Here is a 14,700-nt window from a genome sequence, read left to right as displayed (position 1 = left end):
AACCAAGATCTATCTGTATTTTGGATTTTTGAGGATACTTTCTCAAAACAGTGCTTCCACCAATGGACTTGAGGGCTGGTGTGGTGATGGGCAACGAGATGGGGTGCACTGTGGGGTCAGGAGGGTATAAAAATGCTATGTATGGGCACAATAAAGGCTTGGACAAAGTTTCTTACAGATCTGCTTTGTGCTGTGTCTGCTCTAACAGTGACAGTCAGTAAAAGCAGGAAATATAAACAAATCTACAAGAATCTAGTCATTGTTATTTCAACTAAACAATTTTTGATAGAATGTAGGATATCCTTCAATGGACAATATGGTTGATTATCATGAAATTATTTCATAAGTTTACATCTATTACTTAAATCATTTACACTTACACATCAAACCAGAATAAAAGTAAGAATTTAAAAATAAGGTCAATTACATAAGCCAAGACCACACATCTGTTTAATGGCTGACCACAGTGACACACAATTCTGACATTTTGTTTTGCATTATTGTGAACAAAAGTGTCTCTTTTTTTCTTATTCTTGTCTGGCTAGCTTTATTCCTTTTCTAGAGCAGATGAAAGTCTGGTTTCATTAACCATAATTAGACATTTACAATGCATCTGACCTGTAATTTAGAGGCCTTTTATAGCCATTCAAAAGATACTAGAATTTTAAAGCCATAATTAATGCTATTGGATCAGACAGTTTGATGAGTATCTAAGTGTACTGAACATCTAAAATAGAACACAAAACTCAGACTCATGCAGTACCTCATTTCTGTGCATTGGAACACAGCCAGTTCAGGTGGAGGCATTCTCACTGTACACATCCACAGCTAATTTAAGTCAGACAAGAGTGAACTAGAAGATTTAATTGTCTGTAGTATTTCTAATTTTGTCTTTCTAGGAAGTTCTATCCAGTGAAACACCATGAGACAGAGGGTTGTGGGGGGAGAGGGGGGAAATACAAGTTTGAGACATATCCAAAAGTCCCTTACAACTCTTTTTTTGGACAGTTTACACTGTAGTACCTACTAGGCTGTCCTGAGGTACAGCCTTCTGCCCTTTATGGAGGAGTTCAAAGGAGAATGTGCATTCAGCACCTTCAGCTCACCATCATGACCTATCCAACAGAGGCTTAGCAGACCACACTGTGTTTGGAGAGCAGCTCCAGCTCACACCTTTCCAACAGCATGTGCCACACAGAAAACACCTGCTCATCTCCACCTTTCATCCTGTGAAGCACAGAGACACATCTTCCTGTGCAAATAACTCTTTAAGTCTCAAATTTCCAAGCTGGCTCCTCCTAAAAAGCCCATTTCTCCCTTGCTTAACCACAGGACATGGCACTTTTATGGAGCTGGTGGAGAGAGGGACAAGGAGAGCTGCTGCTGCTTAGTGAAGCAAGGGAGACACCACTCCTGGAAGTGCTCAGAAAGAGCTTGGACACGGCACTCGGTGCAAAGATTTAGCTCACATGGTGATGTTCAGTCAAACACAAAGATCCTGGAGGTCTTTTCCAACCTTATTGATTCTGTGACTCAGTGACAGACTGGGGCTGGGGGAAGGATGATGGATGGATGGATGGATGGATGGATGGATGGATGGATGGATGGATGGACAGGTGGTGTAATGGCTATGGCTGTATGTGCAGACAAGGATAGATGATTAGGTGGACTAAGCTGGATAGGTAGGTAGAAATATCTCTAGCATTTGTTGCTGCTCCAGAAGAGCCACCAATGTGTAGAGATCTTGCCTGCAGGCTGTCGTCACCCTCTGTTCTTCACACAGGTAAAAGGAGCTGACACTACAGACAACTCTGCGTGAAGCAAAGGCTGCTCCAGCTGCCTTTAGGTGGGAAGTTGTATCTCCAATGTGTTTCATTGCATCTCAGAAGAGATGTTTCAAGCCCAGTGGCAGAATTACATCCTTGAAAGATTTTCTTTTCCCATGGCCCCAAGGAGACATGCAAGCAGCTGCCAGAGAAGGGAGGCTCCGGGTCAATGAGAACAGCCCCTAATTCCCATCTGCACAATTCTCTGTTTTCTACTAGCAATATTTAAAATATTTCATAGAATAACAGAATCGTAGAATCTGACTGTTTTGGGTTGAAAGGACCCTAAAGCTCACCTCGTTCCACGCCCTGCCATGGGCAGGGACACCTCCCCCATATCCCAGGCTGCTCAAGCCCTGTCCAACCTGGCCTTGAGCACTTCCAGAGATGGGACAGCCACAGCTTCTCTGGGCATTCACTCCTGCGCTTTTATCGACCTGGTAAATCGCCCTGAGCAACTCCTCGGGTGCCGTGTCAGCGCTGCTGCCCTGCTCAGCGCGGTGCCAGGCCCGGGCCGTTCCCGGAGTGTCCCCTCGGCCCGGGCCGTTCCCGTGTCCCCGGCCCCGCTCTGTTCCGTTCCCGTATCCCCCGGCCCGGGCCGTTCCCGTGTCCCCGGCCCCGCTCTGTTCCGTTCCCGTATCCCCGGCCCGGGCCGTTCCCGTGTCCCCGGCCCCGCTCTGTCCCTTCTCTCCCGCCCATTGCCGAGCCCTCAGCGCCGTTGGCCGCGCTGGCCCCTCAAGGGCCTCCCCCTCGCTAGGGGGCGCCGTGCGCAGCGGGGGGCGCATGCGCGGGGGCGCCGCTCGGCGCATGCGCAGCTGCGCAATGCGGGTGGTGGTGGGTGAGTGCGGGCCGTGAGGAGGGAGCGGGTTTGTGAGGGAGCGGGGCCGTGAGGGAGCGGGGCCGTGAGGAGGGAGCGGGAGTGGCAAGCGGAACGGAGTTTTGGAGAAGGATCAGGCGGTCCTGGATTGCGGATCTGCCCTCTGGGCTGGAGCCAGGCCGCCTCTTCCCCCCGGGTATGGGGCTGGTCATGGTGTGCGGGCCAGGGCCCGGCGGCGCTGCTGGGGTTGCGGTGATGGCCCAGATTCGGGCCGCGGGGCGCCTCTGCTGCCGGGAGGTGACGGCCCAGGGACACAGCCCTGACGGCCTGTCTGACTCTCTCACCAGGTGGTGGGACAGGCTTCGTGGGCAGAGCCCTGACCCAGCTACTGCGGAGCCGAGGGCACCAAGTGACCCATGTGTCGCGACGAGGGGGCAAGGATCGGATCAGCTGGGTATGAGAGAAGTCACAGGAGGGGAAACGTGGCAGGGCTGAGAAAACAGCCCGTGTGCCCTGGCTTTCCATGGCATAGAGAAAGCCTGCCGAGGGAGGTCTGGCTCCTGTGGATGTTCTTTTGGGCTGCTGGGTGCTCCATGGGTCACAGTCATTGAAATGGGTACTGCTGTAGCTCCAAGGAGCAGAACTCTGTTCGTGCTTGTAGTCTGCAGACGTCAGGAAGAAACTGGCTGAAATTCTTAGGAGTTTGCCCAGCTTATTTGCAGTGAAGGCTTGAGCAGAGGGGAGCCCTGATGTGTTGATGTCTCTGTTACTCCTGCCTAGGAAGAGCTGTCCCGCTCTGGGCTGCCCCTGTGTGATGCTGTGGTCAACTTGGCTGGTGAAAATGTCCTCAACCCTTTCCGCAGGTAACTTGATGTTCTGTAGTGCTGTTGGGACAAGGTGGAGGCAAGATAGTCCTGTGTTGTCAGAGAATGTGGAAAGGGAGGAAACAACATTACCAGGAAGCTCTTGAGTTATCCAACTATTGACATTTGCATCTTCAAGTATCCAGAACACTTTTGTGGGCCTGGTAGGTTCTGAGAGACCTTTGGAAGAAAGGTTCCCTCCTGGATCTACAGCTGGAGGCTAGAAAAGTTAGTTCCTCATTTCCAAAAGGATGTTGGGTGCCATGCCTACATTTGATAATGCAAAATCAGAACCAAAGTTTGACTTCTAGGAGGAACAGATCCTTTGTCTAGATCCTTTGTTGACTTTGTCTGAAGGCAGTCCAAACCCCACAATCTTTTAGGGGAAGTGAAGAGTCATCATCTTCCAGTGTTTCCCTGCATTTATGCTGTAAGATGACTTGTTCTCCATTTGCCCTGTGGTGAGGGGAGTTCCTGTGACCTCTCCTGTGCTTGTGAGCTGGTGTTGGCTGGGTGTCACTAAAGGACATGAAATGATTCACACAACCACCCTCAGTGTTAGAACAAAAAAAAAGGTGTCTTATTCTCTGACTCCAGTATTTATAGATTCTTGACAATGACCAGGGATTGGATAATTAAGTTACCATCTTCCAAAGCACACTGGTCATGCGGAATGTCCATCAAAAGACATTTCTTAGAAGGAATGTGATAAACAACTTATGTTTACAGAAGTTTCATGGGAAAGTAACTAAAACTATGAAAACTTTAGCAGAAGGCTTAATTTTCAGGGCAACAGCTGGGGTCCCCCTTGGTGGCAGTGTTTCCTGGGGTGTCCTTGTGAGGTGTTTAATCCCTGGTTCTCCCTTTCCCAGATGGGGTGATGCCTTCTGCAGGGAGGTCACCAGCAGCCGGGTGGAGACCACGAAGACCTTGGCCAAAGCCATTGCTGCTGCTGAACAGCCCCCCCGTGCCTGGGTCCTCGTCACTGGCGTAGGTATTGGTTGGGCCTGACCAAAACACCACTCATGCTGACCTGGAGAGGCTTTACCTGCAGACAGAAACACAGTTCCTCGGGAGCACGTGTCTTGCCTTGAAATGTCAGCTTTACTGCAATCAATGTCGCTGTGTTTAGACAAGCCTTGATAAGCTGTAGTACTGCTGGAGAGGAATTTGAGTCTCTGTGCTTTGTCTTTAGGTGTCATTAGGGAAGAAGCTTTTCTGTGTGAGCTTTGTTGTGAAAGCCTTCAGGCATCCCATAGAATTAATTTGTGTAAGTAAGGCCTCAGCTGAAGCCCTCTGCATTATCTCCAACTGCTTGCTGCAGTCTTTAAAGCTGCCACGGTTTATTCTCTGTGATGCCCAGTATTAAAGCAGACACTTTCCAGCCAGCTCAGTGTGTTGCTTGCAAGCCTGTTTGGGGCTGCCTCAGTGTTAGTGCATCCTGCTAAACCTGTAGAGCACATTGGTAGTTCAAAAACTTGTCAGCATTGCCATCAGAGTCCCTGTGCTGTTCATGTGAGGATGTCCCTGGTGGAGTGATCGAGTTCACAGAATCCCAGAATGGTTTGGGTTGGAAGGAGCCTTAAAGCCCGTCCAGTGCCACCCCTGCTATGGCAGGAACACCTTCCACTGTCCCAGGTTGCTCCAAGCCCCTTCCAACCTGGCCTTGGACACTTCCAGGGACCCAGGGGCAGCCACAGCTTCTCTGGGCACCCTGTGCCAGGGCCTCCCACCCTCACAGGGTAGAGTTTCTTCCCAGGGGCCAATCTAAACTGATTTTCAATTTGAAGCAATTCCCCCTTGTCCTGGCACTCCAGGCACTTGTAATCTCTCTCCAGCTTTCTTGTAGGCTCCCTTCAGACACTGGATGGTTGCAATTAGGTCTGTTTTCCAGGCTGAACAAGTTTCCCAGTTCTCTCATCCTTTCCTCACAGGAGTTCTGGGTTCCTGGAGGCAGAGAAGATGGTCTGATGGGGAAGGGGGGGCTTGGTGTCATCATTCAACTCTGACCCCCTTTCTGCTGTTACCCTGCAGGTTATTACCGCCCCAGCCCCACAGCTGAGTACACTGAAGACAGTCCAGGAGGGGATTTTGACTTCTTCTCACGCCTGGTGAGCTCGTGGGAGGCTGCAGCTCTCATCCCTGGGAGCCCAACTCGTGGTGTTGTGGTGAGATCAGGTGAGATGGGACATCATGCTTATTAATGGTGACTCTGCTTTACTGCTGGGGCAACAGTGGGAAGAGATGGGTAAGGGGCATCAGTTCTTCTGTCTCTCCTTGTTGGGGTCCTGTTCTAGTCCAGCCCTCTAAGGATTCTCCTGCTTGTAGGTCTGGGTGTGTAGGGGGCTTTTTCCCTTTGGGCAGGGGTACCTGATCTCACTCTGTTCTCCCCACAGGTGTAGTGCTGGGTCGAGATGGTGGTGCAATCTCTCAGATGCTCTTGCCTTTCCGTCTGGGACTTGGAGGCCCTATGGGCTCTGGACTCCAGCCCTTCCCATGGATCCACATTCAGGACCTGTCTGGGATTTTGTGTCATGCCCTGGAGACAGAGTCTGTGCAAGGCATCCTCAATGGTGTTGCCCCATCCTCCCCTGGCACCTCCAATGGCTCCTTTGCTCAGGAGCTGGCGGCAGCCCTGGGGCGCCCGGCCCTGTTGCCGGTGCCTGCCTGGGCTGTGCGGGCTGTCTTTGGGGCAGAGCGGGCGGTCATGCTGCTGGAGGGACAGAGAGTGCTCCCCAAACGCACTCTGGAGAGCGGCTACCACTTCATCTTCCCCGAGCTGCCTGCAGCTCTGAAGGACATTGTGGCTTAAGGCCTCCCCAGTTGGGCTGGGCCCTGTTTGTGTGAGCTCCCATGCCTTCCCATGAAAGAGGGGAGCCCTGCCCCTTGATGCTTCCCCATCTCCCTACAGAAAGGGTGAGAAAAGGATCCCCTTTTCCCCTGTATCTCCTTGTGTGCATCCCCAGTTTAGGAGTCATCCCTCTTACTGCCACCTGAATCTCAACATCACCTGCATTTGGGGAAAGGAAGGCACGAGCCCCTCAAAGGATTGTGACAGGGATTTTCCATTTTCCCTTTTGCATGGTGTTTGTGTGTGCGCTGCTGGCAGTGGCAGCAGGAAACAGGTCCTAATGCTGTTGTGATTCTTCCATGGTACTGGAAGTCACCCTTCCTGTTTTTCCTCATGATGACACAGGCAAAGCAGAAGAGCATAAGTCTCTTTCTAGGTCTTGGTGGTTGTGGGAGAAGATCCATCTTAGGGTGCTGAATACAGATTGCTTGGAGACTCTGCCCTCTCTTGTGTCTGGTACCAGGCTGATGTGTCAGTACCTTCAGCTGAATCTAGTCCAAAGAGTTACACCCTTCCAGGGTTCCATGCCCCTTGTGCTGTGGCAGGGATGAGGGAGAACACTGCTTTGCCAGCCTGTAGGGAAAAGGGTGACAGTCAGACTGTGCCCCCTTTTGCCTTGGCTACATGCCCATTACATCTAAGCTTGTGCTGAGGAGAGCTGGGTGGTTCATCATTGTGTGAGGCAGTGCAAGTCACAGCTTTAGTCTAAAGGAAGATTTCAGCTATTGCCTTCATTGTGCTTACCTCAAATCAGGGTGGTTTTCTTTTATTGATCCCATGAGGTGGTGCTTGTGTTCAGGGTGTTCCCCCTGACTACACACAGAATATCCAAGCTGCCTGGTCTGCCCTGGGGGGCAGTACCTCTACCCTTGTAAAGCAGATTGCGATTTCATCATCTCACAGTGGCAGGAAATGTATCCACATGCTTCCCTTCCACAGCCTAAAGTGGGTTGCAGGTTGTGAAGTCCACAGAGCAGCAAAGTTTATTATAGCAGTACTTCTGGAGAGACATTCCTACTGTGATGTAAGTTAGGGCTAGAAAAGTCTATTAAAAGGCACTTCAGGCAGATAAAGACCTACTGTTTACCATCCAGAGCAGCAGCAGTCCATGTATTTTTGGTTTATGCCATGCTATAGTCAGAGCAGCTGAAGGATCAGTCTTGGTGAAGTTTAGATGTCCCACTCTCCTGACTCTTTGCCCGTACATACTGGAGACAGAATGGCAATGTGCTGGCTTTCCAGGCAGGAAAAATAGAGTGGGACTGCAGATGGAACTGGACAAAGTCCTTGCAGTTAGTGTAAGCACAGCCAGGTGAGGTGGGGCTTTGGGAGTAGTCATGAAAGCAACATGGTTTGAGACACATGTGGGTTTCTTGGACTGTGTCTTTGCTGCCTGTAAGTTAGGTACAGCTTCCTTCCTCTTCCCAAGAGCTTCAGTTTTCTGTGAGAGTAGACTGACATACTCTGAGATACAGACCCAGTTCCTTGTGGGCCAATACCATGGGGACAGTCAGCAGTGCTGCTTTAGTTACTTCAGCTGAGTATTTAGAGCTTCAGAGCTTCCCCAGATGTTGTGGTCTGCAGCATCCTTCTGTCAGGCAGGCAGGCTAGCCAGCCCAGTTAGGTTGTTGCTGTACCTGTATAAACCTTGATGGGTTTACACAATGAGTTGTGATTGTAAATGAGAACAAGTATTTTTGGAGAACTGCCATCTTCAGCTCTTCTGAAAGAGGTGTTTGTATCCCACAGAGGACTGACACTAAGCAGAGCTCCCAGGCCTTGGACTCATTGTCTGGATGTATAACTCAGGACATTTGAAAAGTTGCCTCTGTATGATGTTTGGCTTAAATATATGACAGGTTTAAATGAGCCTGTGTCATCTGAATCTGTGTATGGGATCTGGAAGCACTGTCTTCTGAGTGCAGTTAAGACTAAATTCACACATGCCTCATGCCCCTTTCTTTGCAGTAGAGCCAGAAAAGGTGCATGTTTGGGTGACAGCAGGCTGAAATCTCAATAGAATATATCTAGTTTTGGTGTCCTGGCCCCCAGGCTGCAAGGCTGTGTGATCCTGGGTACAGGTGTTGTTATCCCAGGGCTGGCATTGCAGTGCTCAGGGCTAGCAGAGTGTTTGCAGGCATACCTGAGCCAATGCTGTGCCCCTCTGCATCGGGGCAGGTGTCTCTGTTCCTTTAGAGGTGAATGCTTTTGTTAAGCCATGTGAAAAGCAGCAGCTGTGGCCCAGGACCCTCCTGTGTGGCCACTGACATCCCAGCCTGGGGGTCTTGTAGCCAGTGTTTCTGTCCAAGCTGAGGACACAGCTGTTCCTTCCTGTTTGCAGGGTAAGGCAGCCCTGATGCTGAGCTGTGTCACACTCAGACACGTGGACAGTGACACACAGATGATACTGGCATGGCTGTTAGCACCCACACACGGGACACAGGTGACACACAGGCACGTGCCTGATGGAGCTGGCAGACTCACGTGACACCCTCAGGGTTCACAAGGACGTGCACACTTGGGAATCCTTTGAGCACTTAAGTATGACCCCTCTGTCCACCCAGCACTCTAGCATGGACCACAGCATCCTGACCCATCCCACAGGTCCCCTCCTTGCCAGCTGCTCCAGCTTGACACCAAAGTCAGCACTCAAGTGCTTATCCCAAAGGCACACCACACTTGCAGGTATCTCCAGGTACCAACACGGATCCCTTGCCCTCCTGATAACCCTGCCCATACCTGGAGTCCCCCTACTTGGAATTGCTGCTGCTGGATAAACGTGTACACCTGGTTTGTGGGATATACAGTTGCTTCCTCCAGAATCAGCACATCTGCTGTCCTTCAGCTGGCATGGAGCCCCTGACTCTCCTTGCTCACGCTTGCTCCCCCAGCGGCTGCTCTTGTGGGCACAAAGTATTCCTGCCTCAGTGGTTGTAGGGCGAGTTCCCACTGGCTCCAGGAGCTGCTACCACAGGCTGGGTCTCTGCTCACCCTCTCTCCCTGTCTGATTTGAGGAGTTGGCCCCAGTATGCCAGCTGCCTACCACCTGGCACTTGGTCCTTGCAGACCACAGAGGGACCCTGGGAGGTTGCACAGAGTGTTACAGAAAGGTTAAATAAGCCAGGACTGTGGTGGTCAAGTGTAGAGCTTAGCCAGACCAGCACTGACTGCTCTCACAGGTTTGCACCCAACCAGGCTCTTATAACCCTTTTCTGTCTAACCTCTCCTGGCTGCTCCCTGTCCCAGCATAGTTCCTCAGCAGCTGCCATCCCACTGTCTTCATCCAACATCCTGGACACTGAGTTTTGCATCCTTATCAGTTGCAAAGTCCTAGGCTGCCTACAGCTTCTTGAGAGCTCATCAGCTGGTGTGAGTGATGCCATTTGTTTCTGGTTACTTGCCTAGTTAATGCTAATTGGTCAGGATTTATGATGTGTCTCCCATACTTCCCTACTGTAAAAATAAATGTTCTCAGCCTCACACAGCCTTACCCATTTTTGTGACTGATCAGATTTGTTCTCATCACAGCCTCCCCCATCATGCCTGGTTCATCTCTATGTCTTATGGCTCCTTTGATCAGATATCCCCAAATGAGCTGACATGCTCCTTTTACATCCCTGGACACTGCCCTGCTGTGGGATTCTGACAGGGGCTGCACTCTTCACTCCCCTGGGGCCTGAATGGGCCCCCTCATGGGCTCTACTCCCAGGGGCAATGACCCCTCTGGGCACTGAAGGGGCTGTGTGTGCCAGCAAGGGCTGCAGTCACTGTCCCACATCAGAGGCAATGGGCAGGAACACACTGAGGCACTTAGGATCAGTAGTACCTCTGTGTCAGTTTGTACAGGCAGCTCTAGGGTCTGGCTGGGATAGCCACATCTCTCCAGGCACCAGGGCATGTGATAGCTGTGTCCAGGCTGATCCTGGAGTTTTGGGCTCATTCTGGCAGAGATGAGTGATCTGCAGTGGTGCCTTGCTTTGGGGTTAGCTCTGGGCTGACTGCTAAGTTGCAACATAGTATTAAAGACAGAAAGGCTTAATTTTGGGTTTTCTGTACCAGTCATAGTTCTGCACCATTTGTATTGTTAGTCTTCTTTACACATTCTTTCACAAATTGTAAGCCACTGATTTCCTAATTAAAGTTGGTATTTCCCTTCCTTGTACCCCTTAATTTCCACTGAACTATTTTCAGACTTGACTGGGACAATTTTCCAAGATTTTAGGGCATGTTGTGACTACCCTGTCCTTTCTCACAGCTTACAAATTTGTAAATCTGAAGCTGAAATCCTAGGCAAGTATCTCAGTTCTCGGCTTTGCTGCTGGTTGAACTTGGAAAGGAGAAAGTGGCAGCCACATCCCCCAGCCTGGGCAGAGCCCCTGCATCATCAGGGGTTCAGTCTGGACTCACAAAAGCTTTCCAGGAGGGTGCTGGGCTGGGGCTGCTGGAGGTGACAGTGGCTCTCATCCCTGACAGTGAGCTGTGCTGGTTGATCCCTGCTGCTGGGGTTGATGCACAGAGCCTGTGAGGGCTGTGAGGCACCGTGCAGTGCTCTGCAACCCTTTGTTGAGAAATGGACTGGTCTCATTCCTGCAGTCTCTGCTGTTAACACCGATGCTTTTGAGCCTTTTTATGCCTGGTGAGGACTCCCACATTTCCTGCTCAGAACCCAAAAAGATGCTGCAATTCATACCAGCTGTTCTTGGGGGTACTCACCTGCCTGAGCTGGAGGAGGGGGATGGAGAGCAGACTGAAACCCCATGATCCAAGGGAAATTGGGCAGTGACCTCTACACAACTGAGGCACACAAAAGCCTGGGGCTGGATGGGATCCACACAGTGGTGCCAAGTGAGTGGTAACACTCAGTAAGCCACTTTCAGTCATTTATCAGCAGTCCTGGCTAACTGGGGAGGTCCCAGCTGACTGGAGGTTAGCAAATATGACTCCCTCTTGCAAGGAGGGCCAGAAGAAGGGTTGGGGGAACTCTAGGCCTGACAGTATGACCTTGGTGCCAGGAAGGGAACAGATCATCCTGAGTGCCATCATCTGGTAGGTACAGGAAAACCTGATCAGGCTGGCCAGCATGGGTTTAGGAAAGGCAGGTCCTGCTTGGCCAGTCTGGTCTCCTGTGACAAGATGGGTGGGTGGGTGAGGGACAGACTGTGGGATATCATCTACCTGGATTAGTAAAGCCTTTGACTCAGTTTACCACGGTGCTTTCCTGGAGACAATGGCCTGCATGGGCACACTCTCCACTGGGTAAAAACCAGTCTGGGCAGCTGAGTGCTAAGTGTGGTGGAAAAGGGAGTTAAAATCCAGCTGGTGGCTCATCACAATTGGTGTTCTCCAGGGCTCAGTACTGGGGTCCTTTTTAGTGCCTTTCATCAGTGATCTGGATTGGGAGGTTGAGTGCACTCTTAGTAAGTTGGATCCCAGCTTGGATGGGAGTTTTGGGAGGGTGGGAAGGCTCTGCAGAGGGGTCTACACAGGCTGGATCCATGGGGCAAGGCCAGTGGTAGAAGGCTCAACGAGGCCAAATGCTGGGTCCTGCACCTGGGTCACAAAAAGCCCATACAGTGCTCCAGGCTTCGGGAAGAGGTCCTGCAAAGCTGGAAGGACTGGGGCATGCTGGTTTACAGGGGCTCAGGATGAGCTCATGTGTGCCCAGGTGGCCAAGCAGGGGCCATGGCACCCGGCACCATGGATACATGGGCCCTGTGACTCCAGCTGCAGCACACACACACAGGACACACAACAGAGAGCCCTGACCCAGACAGGGAATCATGACTGCACTGAGCAGCAGCAAGGCACGGCCAGACAAGTGTGGTTCCTCCCCAAAACATCCCTAGGAACCATCTGAGATGCTTTTCTCCTTTCATTCCATGATGGGTCCTTTATCTCCTGGGCATTAACTCTGCCTCAGCCTCAGGCTGACCCAGGAGCTGTTCCCAGACTCACTGGAGCAGGTATCACACCCAGCCCTGCGGCTGCTGCATCTCCTGGGAGAGCTCTTGGAGAGGTTTCTCAGTGTCCACTTCTCTGGTTAGCTTACTGTGCTTTCTCTGCCTGCTGGTGGGCATGCATGCCCCTTTGTGTATGTGTAGACCAACTTTTTATTGTATAACCAGAAAAATTCACTTTGTAAAGGAGCAGAGAAGTGTTTTGGAATAATTACTGCCCTGAGGGCTTTACTGATACAACAATCCTGTAGCAACGACTGAACTTTTATTTCAAAGTACAGTTGAACACAAGCTCCAGGGCAGAAAGTTGGGAGAGTATAATATGCATTTTTTCATCTTGTAAAGGGGAGGAAGTAACTACACTGCCATGAACATTCCCATTTTAGTTCTGCTCCAATTATCATAAGGTTCCTGCATCTGCACGTGGTCCTGATCCACATGACGTGAAGCACTACATAAACTCTTTAATTAGCCCCACAGTGACAAATTTAGTTTTGCTAATTATATTATTGTTATTCACTTCTGAATGACCAGAAGTGCAAGGTGATTTGAGATTTTGCTTTCTTCTTGAATCCCATAGTTTCCCTTAACAAAGACATCAGGAATCCTATGAGGGAAGGTTGTTGGAGTCCTTTGTTGGAGGTAGGTTTGCATCCCTTGCTCCTCTGAGTAGAGCTGTGCTGTTTTATCTTGTAACTTGGGAATGGCACCTCATAGCTTGTGTGAAGATGGATCACAGAAACAGGAATTTGCTGAAGGTGTTTGCTCTTTCTGCCAAAAATACTGGAAGGATGAGTAATTCCACATGTTGCCAGTGACAGTGATTATACTGTGAAGGAGAAAATGACCTGGAAATGCTTGGTTATCACTTTTAATACAGAATTTTAACAGTCAGCTTCAGAGACACTCCCCATGTGTTGGGAGAGGTCTGAGGGAAGGCAGGCACGAGTCATGTCTCAGCATTTCTGTATTTCAAGTTTTTGCTGGAACTCAATCTTAGTTTTATGATAGAGAGATTACTGAGGCAAAAGAGAAAGGTTGGATTAGAGTTGAAAGCAAATTGCTTTTTCTCTCCCCCAAGCTTCTGTGAAAATACTATTTTTTATAGGAAATGAGAACAAAGAATACACAGTATTAACTGTGGATTGTCAGAAAGCATGATTTGATATCAAAAGTGGCTTTCCTTTTTGGATCTGTAGAAAAAATCTGCAATTTTCAAGCAGAAAATAGGATATGTATATAAGGGTTTAAAATGGAATTATCCACAGACATTAAGGAGCAAACTGTGATAGGAAAAAGTTACATTATCCCTGCAGAGTATTCACCAGAAGCAATAGAAATGTGCAGAAAGTTCTCGTTTCTACAGTTCTCTGAAATTCCATCTTGGGAATAATTTACCAATTTTTAGGGGAAAATAAAAAAGTTGTGGTTTATTTTGCATGTGGCTTTTTCTTGTAAGAAATTAGATTTTTGTTTCAGCAGCCAAATAGAGGTAGTAATTTCCCATCAGTGAAATGGCTCAGTCATCTTGGGCTGTGGGTGCAGGTGAGCAGTTGCCATCCTCTCTTAGAACTTCCCCACAGTGTCTCAAATTCACTGGAATATACAGCATTATTTTTCTAAAACTTGAGGCACTGTCTCTGTGATTTTTAACCCATGCCATTTATCTGACTGAAAAGTTTCAAAAAAGGACTGTGGTGCAGAGATCTTTGTAATAATATAATGTAAGGGAAGACTAGAACTTGGAAAGAAATTTGGTGGAGACTGAGCTGTCCATGGAGCCTAAAGAGGACACAGTGATGTTCCTTTAGGGTGAGCACATTCCCTCTCCAGACTTCTTGACTCTGATGGGAGCTGAGACAGCCACCTCCCTTGTCCTTATTTTTTAGTGCACAGATCACCTGGCTTAATGGGGACTTACATGTCCAGCCAGCCACAATGCTGGGAGGGGAGGATTAGGGAAAGCAGCTCCTGTGTGGGTGACTCTTTTGTCTCTTTAGACAGAGAGCTCCTGCAGCTCCATGGACAAGTTTCAGCTCAGCCTGACTTGCCAGTCCTTGCTTTAGGTGAGGTGCCTGCCAGGCAGAGGTGCTGCTTCCCAAGCTGAGTGCTGTGGTGCTCTAGAGGGAAGGGATGCCACACAGAGGAACCTTGAGAGGACAGAAGTGGGCTGGGGCAAACCTCAGAAAGTCCAGCAAGGCCAGTTACAGCATCCTGCACATGGCTGAGGGCAATCCCAAGGCTGGACAGTGCATGGATTGAGAGCAGCCCTGCAAAGGAGGGTGTTTGGTGCATGAAGAACTCAGTGTGTCCTATCAGTGTCCACTCACAGCCCAGAAAGCAATTGTATCCTGGGTTGCATCAAAAGCAGCATGGCCAGCAAGTC

The 14,700-nt window shown here is 49.9% G+C and overlaps 1 protein-coding gene across 1 annotated transcript; it reads left to right on the top strand.

The window, feature by feature from the left end:
- The first annotated feature begins 2,203 nt into the window (after positions 1-2,203).
- Positions 2,204-10,519, top strand: SDR39U1 (short chain dehydrogenase/reductase family 39U member 1). The gene is made up of 6 exons (XM_023942740.2): positions 2,204-2,664; positions 2,991-3,097; positions 3,424-3,506; positions 4,379-4,500; positions 5,541-5,684; positions 5,903-10,519. The coding sequence occupies exons 1-6, from the start codon at positions 2,610-2,612 to the stop codon at positions 6,316-6,318; spliced, it is 927 nt and encodes a 308-aa protein (XP_023798508.2). The 5' UTR covers positions 2,204-2,609; the 3' UTR covers positions 6,319-10,519.
- The last annotated feature ends 4,181 nt before the right edge of the window (positions 10,520-14,700 follow it).

This window comes from Cyanistes caeruleus, chromosome 27 (genome assembly GCF_971803275.1).
Source record: "Cyanistes caeruleus chromosome 27, bCyaCae1.hap1.1, whole genome shotgun sequence".
NCBI classification, from domain to species: Eukaryota; Metazoa; Chordata; class Aves; order Passeriformes; family Paridae; genus Cyanistes; species Cyanistes caeruleus.
This window is presented reverse-complemented; position numbering and strand designations above follow the sequence as displayed.